Source organism: Callithrix jacchus, chromosome 3 (genome assembly GCF_049354715.1).
Source record: "Callithrix jacchus isolate 240 chromosome 3, calJac240_pri, whole genome shotgun sequence".
Lineage (NCBI taxonomy): Eukaryota > Metazoa > Chordata > Mammalia > Primates > Cebidae > Callithrix > Callithrix jacchus.
In genome coordinates this window covers 34,670,769-34,682,895 of record NC_133504.1, presented here as the reverse complement: position 1 = coordinate 34,682,895, position 12,127 = coordinate 34,670,769, and the positions used below count along the sequence as shown (strand labels likewise).

General features: G+C 32.3%; 1 protein-coding gene across 8 annotated transcripts in view; it reads right to left on the bottom strand.

The window, feature by feature from the left end:
• The window catches only part of FSTL5 (follistatin like 5), an 848,028-nt gene that overhangs the window by 84,925 nt on the left and 750,976 nt on the right, over positions 1-12,127 (bottom strand). For all 8 annotated transcript variants that reach the window (XM_002745278.7, XM_008992524.5, XM_008992523.5 and 5 more), the window contains one exon: positions 1,430-1,537. In XM_002745278.7, coding sequence (XP_002745324.3) covers positions 1,430-1,537 — 108 coding nt within the window. The remainder of the gene's footprint in view (positions 1-1,429; positions 1,538-12,127) is intronic.

Here is a 12,127-nt window from a genome sequence, read left to right as displayed (position 1 = left end):
TAAATACAAACTCTCAAATAACAAACAACTATTACCATATTGTGATAGATCATTGTAAAAGTTGCCCACTATGAAGACTGTGCTTTTTCCACCAATCACTCTGTCACTCCATCCTCTTGAATCTGGGCAGGCAACATGACTTGCTTTGATGAATAGGTTGTGGCAAAAACGGCTTTATGTGAATTTGGAAGCCCATACCTTGCCTGGTCTTGTAGCTTCCACTTTTGTAACCTGAAACCATTATGCTGTGAAGATGCAGGATGAGTGTCACATGCAAGGGACACAAGGCACCCAGCTGAGCACTAACACCATGTGATAGACATGAGGGTGAGGCCATTCTGAACCTTCCACCTCTAGCCAAGTTATCAGTAACTGGAGTCCATGAGTGCTCCCAGATCACATCAGCAGAGCTGCCCAGGTAGCCAACTCACAGAATTGTGTGTCATCCTTCAATTTTATGACCTCATGTTTTGAGAGCAGATTCATTTGCAAAATAAATAACTGAAATACTATAATATAGTTTCAATGTTTCATATGACACATATTTCTAGTGAATATAAAATGACCCATCATTATACTAGCTATATGAAAATATTCTATTTAAATAAAAATTTCACTTGTAAGTTAAATATTGCAATATTGAAAATAACTCAGAAACGTTAAAATCTTGGTAGTGACAACTGACTAAAAATATAACTATTTTATTTAACAGAATTTATTTTTAAATGCCCAAAAGTTAATAATTTGGGGTTTTGTTAAGAGAGGGATATTCAAGGCAGTAGTAAAATTGCAAAGCATCTTGAAAAATATTGTAGCATAAAACTCATTTCCAGGGCCACACACTCCTTCCCATTCCCTTTCTGTTTCTGCTTAAACTTGTAATTATAAAAGTCTAAAGACTGTTTGAAAGGGTCATGATCAAAATGAAGATTTTTGTTTTTCTGATCTGTGAAGTTCTCACATAAACAACTTCAAGGCAGAGGTAAAATCCACAAGAATAACACCACTATTCTTCCTTTAGAAATAAGCCTGTGCTCAGATAATACAATATTATCAGATTAGAGAAAAATGGAGATGGTTTTGAGGACTTAGCTGTTGAATTCTCTTTGTCTCTATTGCACATGCCTTACCAAAATTGTTGAATGGTAAATTATGTCTTTTTTCCCCCCTCTGATGGCATCAGCTTTGTCACTATAGGTTATTCTTTTGGCTTATAAATATAACCGTTAATACATATAAGCTATGATTTTTCCCAATCTGAAAGCACTTGAGGGTCAACTATTTTGCCCTTTTCTTTGCCTTTCTAGTTATGATTAAAGGTAAAGACCTCAAATGGAAAATAATCATTGTTAAATGATCACAAATATCCAACAAAATGTCGAAAGCTTTAAGGATCATTATTTTCTCAAGTATACTGAGATGCACTTACCTGTAGTGTTGGTGACGTCTTCTCCAAAGAACCCCAGCTTAGCACCCAGACCTGATCATGCGATTTGTCATAGTGTAATTTAACTGGGACAGGGTCTGTGCTCACCGCCTTCAATAAATAAGAATGGAAAGAAATGTTTTAGACTAAACTATTAGTTAAAAGCTAGGCCAGAAATTCTGAAGATTCTAATTTAGAAATCAGATTAAAAATTTAGTTTGCTAAATATATAGTTTCCTAAGCTCTTATCTGATCAATTTGGAAATGTCATACTTTAATATGATCTTTCTAAATTATCATATTTTGTCATATATGATTATCATGATCACAATTATTATGTACATGATAAACATTTTGTTTATCATTTGCACAACTGTACATAGCTTTAAGTTCATTCATTACCTATGCACATTGTGAGGCTAGGATAAGCTACTTAGAAATTCAAGATAGAAAACATTAATATGTTCACTTTAGTTAAATGTTGAATCCAGGTGGGAACTATGTTTACACAATTAGACTTATTTGATCCCAATTCTGGTTATGGGATTTTACTGTCTGTAATGTTAAAATGCCAGCAATCTGATATATGGCTGTAACTCTAAGGAATGATTAGCTAATTAAGTTTCCTTAATGAGAAACTCAAAACCACAGAAGAAAAATGAATGCCGCTTCTTTCCGTTTTTCTTTTTTCTTTTTGCAATATGCTTGGTATGAAAATGTGTTTTTCTGCTAATATTTAGCATTTACTTAAAACAAAATTCTCAGAAAACAAATTGATGCCAGGAAGCTACTTCATTCACCTTAATTTTATTCTATTCATATTACAAGCTAACAACCTTTAGAATTAATTTCCAGGTGTAGGTACTTATATATTTTCTGATTATATAACATAAAACAAACTTTATCCAAAAGTGAAAGCATTTCTTCCCAAGGCTCTATTAAATAGCCTTAGAGAATTTTCTAAGTACTTATCCATAATTCAATGTTCTTCTCAATGCATTAGTAACAGATAAACTATCATTGTGGTTGGAAACATAGAAATTCATATTTTAAATTAAATGTTAGCAATTAAGTCTTACTAAGGCATCTCTTTTCTAAAATAAGGCCCTTTACTTGGCCTATTTAAAACTCTTAATATTCTTGGATTACTGAAGTAATTATTGGATTTTGGAGGAAATCCACTTAAACATTTTTATATTAGAGTCTTTACCCCTTTTTTCCTTGCTAAGAGAGCCAATATACTGTTATGGAATCAGATGGGCAGCAATGTCCTCAGGAAAGGTAGCCCACTTGGCCAGCACCACGGATCCAAGGTATAGACTAATTTTATATCCTTTTGATTAATATTGAGTTTTCTGGCCTCTTCAGAGGCTAGGAGTGGTCACATTGCATATTCTATTTTCTATATGTAAAGATTAAAAGAGTGCATGATTTCTGAGAACGATACTGCATTTCATGAACAGAGGTAACAGGAGAAGGCTTCCATCCACCAAACGTTCTCTTATTTCCCACTGTGAATGCAGTCCTGTGGGGATATTAAACCTCTAGTTTCCGAAGTCATTTTGTGGCCATGAAGCTATTAGGTTAAGAGGAAAGCCCAATACTTTGAGGGTACAGAGGAGAAAAATAAAAGGAAACTGAATACTTTTATAACTTTGAGTTGCTACACAAACATAGAACAGCTATTCCCAGATTTTATTTTATTTAGGTAATTAAGTAGTTGTAAAAGAATAGTTAATCTAAATTTTGTTAGTTGTGTTTGAAAGCCAGATGTTTCATTTAATTTTTTTCATGTACTAATCAATAATTTCAAAGCATATATAGCCCTAAAAACCCATAATTAATCACTACACTAATGACCAAGCCATGGGAATCTTTTGATTTTTCATATTTTATTTTTATATGTTAAACTTGATCTATATGTGAATGTAATAGCCTATTTTGCATGCAGCTTTAAGTGGAATAATCTTTAGATCTTTAAAATGTTAAGATAAAATAGCTTAACACAAATGACAAAAGCAACAATAAAAATGATCTTATTGTTACTTAATTGTAAGAATATATCAAAGGTCTGTAAGTAACTATAAGGATCTGGGAACAATTTGAATGAAAATTTCCAGCGTGCCAGCTCTCACAAGTTGCTTTTCTTTTCACCAGACTTTTCCTAAGTATTATCTTACAGAAAAATTCTACAAACCATAGGTTATGCTAACACCCACATTTAATGGGATAAGGAAAGGGAGGATCAGTCATGGTGGTCGTCAGCCAATAATCAGGACAGCTGAGATCTGATAGCTTGTGTTACTTTTCGATATGGGAACCTCACTGCATGTGAAAGACACTCCCTCCTAGATGGTTGTTTATTCTGGGAATGTGTGGATATGTTGCTCTCTTATTTATGCCTCATGCATAAAAAAACATTCTTTTGGGTCTTTTTTTTCTGTATTGGAGATTGAAAAGAAACCCAAGGGGCTCAAATACATTCTGTCATCTCTAGAAGCAATACAATCCTAGCAGAGAATCACTGAAAGTCAGTATAGATCATGTTTCTGAGCATGTATTTTTAGTCAATTTCTAACTTTAACTCACTTACAATAATAATGACTGCAACAACAATAATAGTACCTTGGGAAGTTACTAAATTTTTCTGTGGCTCAGTTTCCTCTACAATAAAATGGAGACTGTAATAACATCTTCTTCAAAGGGTTATAATGAGTATTAGGTGAGACAGTAAAGTGCTTAGGCTGTACCTGGTGAATATTAAGCACCATGGAAATATCACTCATACTACTACTGTTACCATTAGAAACACTAACTGAGCTAGATATTTTAGTGACTATAGCATCATAATGTTTTAAGGTTAGATAGTGCAATTTCTTTCTTTAATAAGTGAAAGAACTGAGACCTACAAGAGAAAATAAATCCATTTCTGTCCTTGAAGAATTTATAGACTAGAGGGTGAAAACAGCACTTAAAGCAACTTGATGTGTGTCACAAAATAAAAATAAGGACCAAGCACTATGAAAGCCCAGAGGTAAAAGTACAATGCAGCATAAAATATAAGGAGAAGAGGTAAGGCTTTGATTGAGCCTTAAAGAATAAATATTTTTATGAGTGGAAAGAAAGAATATTTTTAAAAGTTAAATTATGGGAATATTTTACAGGAAGTGTCAGAAGGTAGTTCATGATGAATTGCCTTCACATAAATTAGGATATATGTATTTGGAGGAGAAAAATATCAATCAATTTTCAAAATAACTTCAGACTTTGAAAAATGTCTGCCCAATGATCTCCAAAAGCTGTGAACATTTTGTTTCAGCATTTCAAAAGTTTTGTACTAAATTCAGTTATTTTGCTGTCTGGTTATAAAAGTTCACCAGAACTGGAAAAGACATGAAGAACAAAATAAAGAAATGTAATGTAACATTATTTGGAAAAATCATAATTTTTAAGAAAATGTATCTATATTCAAATATGATATAACACATTTTACACAAGAAATATTTATATGATTTTCTATGTCAATAGAATCATATTTTAAGGATAAAAAATATTCCCAAGTGAATATTTTCAGGAAAATATTTCCATGACCCAAGTTTGGGTCAGAAAAGCAAGTATGTTACTATTAATACCATCAGCTTTGGCAAGGGAATAAATTATGTGTTGGATTTTACAAAATACCTGCTAGTATGCTATTGAAATTGATTTTAAAGAATCAGTAAATTTAGACCAATTGCTGTTTGTAGAACAGAAGGGCAATATTTTTTACACTTACAAAATTTTGTTTTGCCACAAGACAACTTCTGAACTTCTTTGTCACAAAAAATTTGAAATGGTTCTCTACATGTTACACAAAGGATTGAAAGATTCTGTCATCTTTGGCCACAGTCTTCCTCCCACACTTCACAACCTCAGGAAAGGCTATGGAATCTACCTTCTAGTGATCCCTTTGCAACGTCTCTGCTAGCCCCAGGAACACAGTCACCATTATCATTATCCTATGGTGTCTATGGTGTCTAACTTTTAACCTTATACACCTCGGTCTTTCTCACAGATTTGTCTCAGTGATTTTTTTCTTTTTCTTTTTTCTTTTGAGATGGAGTTTCACTCTGTCATGCAGGCTGGAGTGCAGTGGTGTGATCTCGGCTCACTGCAATCTCCACCTCCCTGGTTCAAGTGATTCTCCTGCCTCAGCCTCCCGAGTAGCTGGGAATACAGGTATGCGTCACCATGCTCGGCTAATTTTTTTGTGTTTTTGGTAGAGATTGGGTTTCACTGTGCTACCCAGGATTGTCTCCACCTCCTGACCTTGTGATCCATCTGCCTGGGCCTCCCAAAGTGCTGGAATTAAAGGCGTGAGGCACCAAGCCTGGCCTCTTTTCATTCTTTAAGCATCAGACAAGTCATGATAGTCATCAGCTCAAAGCCATCAATTTTTGAAAGGGATAAAATGTGTGTTGGATTTTACAAAATACCTGCTAGGATACTCTTGAAATTTATAGACTCTTCTAATTTGTTTTAGGGTGAAAGCCAAAAGTCCTTATGTTGACTACCTGGCCTTACCTGAGCTGACACCTCTGCAGTCTTCAGCCTTGTCACCTTCTACACCCTCCTTGATATCTCTGATACAGAATCTCCTGGCCTCCTTTGCTGTTCATCCAATATGTCAGCCATGTTCTGCCTTTTGGAGGGTCTTTCCCTGTAAAGTTCTTGCCGAGAATCCCAGTGACTGCTTCCTCAGCATCTCTGCTCATAATTCACTTTCTCAGCATGGCCAGATGTATCACCCTATTTAATAATAAAACCTTCCTTCCCCAACACATACCCCTTCTCAGCTTTTCCAAGCCCCCCTGTCCTTGTTCTGTGGTTTTACATTTTCCAAAAGCACTTAACATCTTGCATATCACATAATTTATACTTTAGTGTATTTATTTCTTTTTGTATGCCTCCATCTAATAGATTCTGTGCTCCCAGAAGTTAATCTTTGTGTTTGTTTAGGTCAATGATATAAACCACGCACTTAGAATAATACTTTGTGAAATAATATTCTCAATTTATAATTAATAAACTTCTAAGTCTGCTTAATTGTAAAAAGTTGCAAAATTGTGTAGCATGGCAACTAGTTATTATTATTAAGATCATTTTATTATTGTTTTCTTAAACATATTCTCTCTTCTGATGTTGATATTGATATTATTATTTTATATAACAAAAATAATTATACTCCTGCACCAGGCTTATACAACCTGGCTCTTTTAATGAGGTATTTTACAGATATTTGTATGAGATACCAATTGTAAAAATTTAATTTTCATAACAATCTTTCTGTTGAAGTATGCACTATTGTTATCCCTTTTATACATATAGGTAAGAGTAAACAGAAGACTAAGATTACCAGTGTTGATCCCTTCATATTGTAAACTCCCACTTTCCTCTCAAGACACTAGGGTTCCCTATATGTTACCTGACCATCCAACATGCAGATAACTTTAGGTCTTCAATATTGATCCATATATTAACTTTTTATTTAATAAAATATGATTTTTTAAGATTTAAAAAACTTAAACAGATCTTATGTATTCTCTTCCCATAACTAGTCACCTGTAAGTTCTTTGGGTTTCAATGCTCCACTTTGGAGACCATTGATGTGCACACTTCTTGATTATGCAGTCACCATCCAATTAATTTAGGAGAATGACATGAAGTAAATGCAACATTCAGGAATATATGATTAGGAAAAAGCATTGGTTATGTGCTCATAGTTTATTTGAAATATTAACCTATATAATGCTTATTTATTGCTTATTCTAATTTACATAAAAAAATAAAGATGGGTCTTCCTAGTTGCCCAGGCTGGCCTCCAACTTCTGGGCCCCAGCAATTTTCCCACCTCAGCCTCCCAAGTAGCTATGGACACGTGCCACCACAACCACCAGTATAATTTACATTTGACTACCCATATTTATTTTGCTAGAAAAGTTGTTTTCACACTCTTGAGAAGCCTATGAAAATGAGACTTACTTATAACTGGCCATTCAAATCCCCATCATAATAGAACAAAGGCAAGAAGTTTGCATCTATTGAGTGTTACTGTAAGATTTTATTTAAGTGATACCTTCCAATTATAAATTTGGAATTTCTCTCCTACATAAAAATCACTAAAATAAATGTTGTTGACACAGTAGTCTTTGCTTAGCTTGGTGATATGGAGGTTATTAGTTTTATTGAATTATTAAACATTTTCAAAAAAGTTTCCAATAATTTTTAAAATTGTACTAAATGGATAGAAGCGGTTTATATATTGGAGTTCTCAAATCTACATTTCTTAGTTTCTTATACAAGTACAATTTTCAGTGTAATATTGTTATGATCAATAAACTTTTTACCTTATTGCTTTGTAAAATATGTTAACATAAAATATACAGTGTAATAATAAAAATGCTTTTATTTGTTGTAGCTTTATACACATATGGATAAAAACATTTTTTCTTTGCCATTTTAAAAACATTGCTGAAGGATACACAATTATTTATAATATAAGATTTTTTTTATTTCTTTTGTTGCTATCTAAACTTAACTCCCTCATAATTCCAACATGCATAATATTAAAAAAATTATCAATTTTCTTGATGGGGTGCCTATACAACAAATTTAAAACAGATGATATCGTAGTCAAGGACCAGTTGTATCAACTTCTAAATATGAAATACTGACAAAAGCAGCAAAGATACACTGAACTTGCGGTTTGTTCTTGACATGAAGGAACAGTGAAGCACAGCTTGTTTATCAGTCTGACAAGGAAAGTACCAGCTGGCTAATTAAGTGAACCTAATTTAAAATAATGATGCAGTTCTCAAGATAACGCTCTAATGGCTGAAGGAGACTGCTGATGATACTTAAGAATACTCCTGAGGTGTTACAATAAGCCCCTTCTGCAGGCAAGCAAAACTTGATCTTTCTCCATAGACGACAAAATGAGGCCAGTTGTTTACTAGCTAATCTTTCATACTACAAAACATCACCCGTATGACATTCTTACAAAAACTTTAATGGTGAGAAAAGCAATAACTGAAACAATTTGACATTTAAAGCAACACGAAGTTTATAGATTCCATTAAAAAAAGGTGACCTTTACTTTTTTAGCTGCAGATAAAAAATGATATTCATTTATTTGCTTAAAACAAATATACCAATGATCTCCTAATGCTAATAATTTATGTTTGTAAAATCTTATATTGTCATGAAAATACTTGTCATTTTAATAATATGTAATATAAAGTTTACATTTTAAAGAATGTTTAGTCTTTAAATACACTTTTAATACCAGTCCACACAGTCAAATACATGCAAAAATCAGAAAATATCTCACAGAACTAGAAAAAACCACCATGAACTTCAAAAAACAAACAAACAAACAAACAAAATCAGAAAATATCATTTCATAGATCAGCATAGCATGAAATACCATGTGCTCAGTTTAATTGGATTGAAAAAGAAAACTTCGAAGTGTAAATTTCAATAAGTTTAACATTATTTTCTTTATTGTTATTGTTTTCAAGAAGGCATTCTGATTTTTCGACTTCACTGTCTCATTTCTATATCCATACTATGTATAATGTATAGCATTTTTATAATGTTTGGGAGATAATTAACTAAATTTTGATAATAATTAGTATTATTCATTGCCTCTGTATAATGTACTCAGATTAGAAAAAAAAAGTAAATAAAAGCACCTCATACAGTAAGGAATTAAAATGTCATTTGGGCATGAAAAAACCTAACTTTGAATCTGGGTTCAGTTGACAAAAGTGGTCAAATTGAGAATTGGTGCTTTACTTTTTACGAAATTAACTTTCTACTTTGCAGTTCACTATAAATGTGTGTGATATCTTTATACACTTAAGTTACTAGAATTATTAATCTATAAAACAGAACTAAATATTTTTGTTTGTAAAATTGACCATTTTACATGTTGTTTTAAATTAGAAAAATCCTCAAGAGAATTTCAAATTCTAAAACATGAACTATTTTCAAGTATAAAAATAGAGTCATTAGCATATTCATAACTCAACTTTAAGAATGTACTTTGAAGACTGAAATTCACATACTCCTAAGGTAATATTAAGACAAATCTAAGGATGAGTTATTTCACCCAGCAGGTAGCAGAGTTATGGAACTCATTATCTAAAGACGTGCACAGGCTAAAATTATACATAGTTTTGAAAAAGCTTAGGCAAATTCAAAAAGAGCACAACTTAAATTTTTTAAAGAGAAATTTATGTATTTTAGTGGCATATATATATATAATACTTGGGGTTGATATTTACAGTCAACAACATGCCTCAAAAAGTACTTTCCCTCTCAGAAAGAATACTACAGAGATATACCCTGTATGGGAAGTTTCATTCCATACACTCAGGTGATCACTAAATTTCTATAGGACAGTTTGTCTAGAATGGCCCAAATAATTGCAGTTCTTATTTTACTCTCCTTTCTAGCAAGGTATTTAATAGCTCTCATAATTGAAAACACCTTTTTTATAATTATAGAAAGGTAATAATCAGCCATATCATATACCTCTCCAGAGTTGAGTGAGCAACATCCACTACATACTACTGTCTCTGTGTTTTGCTTTGAGGATTAAGTGCCCACTTTTTTTTTTAACAGTAGGAACATATTTGATATGTTGCTTTTGCTTCTGACTCTTCTCCTAATGGAGGGCAGCTATAGAAAACGGGGCAATAAGGCTGATAAATGGTGGCATTGGACAGAATGTATCAAGAGAAGGTAAGGATTTGTCTTTGATAGTAGAATATATGAGACTATACAGTGACTATTAGAAAAACTTGAATTATAGCAGCAGGTCTACACTGGCTTTTTAGTTTGCTGTCAGCAACCCTATTCCTCAGGATAGTTGAGAATGTCCTCTTATTTCCAGAGCATGTAGAGAGAAAAAACAAGCAATCAACTGCTTAGTTAATGAAGATACACATTTTTACATTAACAAGAGAATCGTTTTTTGTTTCAGTATTCATAAACCAGTTCATTTGGTCAGTCATAAAATAATTTTTTCTTGATTTCTTCTTGGGTTTCATGTTATTAACTTATATTTTCTCTTTAATTTGGCCTCTCATAGTCTTTTTAAATTTTACTAGCAAGGTTTTAACTTGATATTTTTTAGTTGATTTTATTCTCTGTAAGACTATGTGTATATTTCTTCCTTCATTCAATTCTGATAGTATTAATTGTGATTTTTGTTTTTGTTATTTGCCAAAATTCCCAGATTCACCTACTTCATTAGTCTTTTTCTTTTTTTTAATATATTTTGGTAGACATATTTAACATAAAATTTACCATCTTAACAATTTTTAAGTGTACTGAAATATATTCATAATCTGTGCAACCATCACTACCATGAATCTCCATAATTCTTTTCCTTGCAAAATGGAAACTCTATAGTCATTAATCAATAATTCTTCAATTCTGACTCTTCCTCACCCTGGAAATTACTATTCTACTTTCAGTCTGTATTATTCTGACTACTCTAATTACCTTGTCTAAATGGAATCAATCAGTTTTTGTCTTATTATGACTGCCTTATTTCACTTAGCATAATGTCCTCAGATTACATCCATGTTGTAGCATATTTCAGAATTTCTTTCCCTTTTAAGATTGCATAATATTCCATTCTATTTATAAAGCACATTTTATCTTTTCATCTTTCAACTGACACTTGAGTTATTTCCACGTGAAAATTCTATTTTTAATTTTATAAATAACCACCAAACTGCTTTTCAAAGTAGCTCCTGCATTTTATATTCCCACCAATAATGCACAAAGATTTCAATGTCTCTACCCACTTGCCAAAAGTTATTTTTTGTTTGATAGTAGCCATCCTAATAGATATGACATGACATCCCATTGTAGTTTTGGCTTACATTTCCCTAATGATTACTGATATTGAAAATCTTTTTATATGCATATTTATATGCATATTGAATAGCTTTTTATATGCATATATATAACATGTTTGAAAAAAATGTCTATTGAAGTTCTTTGCCCACTTCTGAATCCAGTTTTACTTGAGTTTTAGTAGTTCTCTATATATATGGGATAGTAATCTCTTATCAGATATATTATCTGTGTATATCTTCTTCTGTTCCATGGGTTGCCCTTTTATTTTTCACTCTATTAATATTATCGTTGAATGAGGAATTTTTTTAACAATGTTGTGAAGTTCAATTTATGTGGTTTTTCATTGGTTGCTCGTACTTTGTTGTCACATCTAAGACATCCTTGCCAAATCCAGTATTATGAAGCTTTTGCTCTCTCTTCTAACAGTTTTGGTTTTACATCTGAAATTTAGTTCTTTTATCAATTTTGTGTTAGTTGTTATTTATGGTGTTATGTAAGGTTTTAACTTCTTTTGCATGTGGATCTCCAGTATCCCAGCATCACTTATACGACTGCCATTGCTCCACTGAATGGCCTTGGAACCTTTATCAAAGAGAATTTGACTATATATGTTTATTTACGAACTTTATATTCTATTTTATTATTCTGTATGTCTGTATTTTTTATGCTAGTACTACACAGTTTTACTTATTGTAGACGTTGCAATAAGTTTTGACATAAAAAATGAGAGTCATCCAGCTTTGTTCTTCTTTCTTAAGATTACATTTACTATTTAGGGTTTCTTAA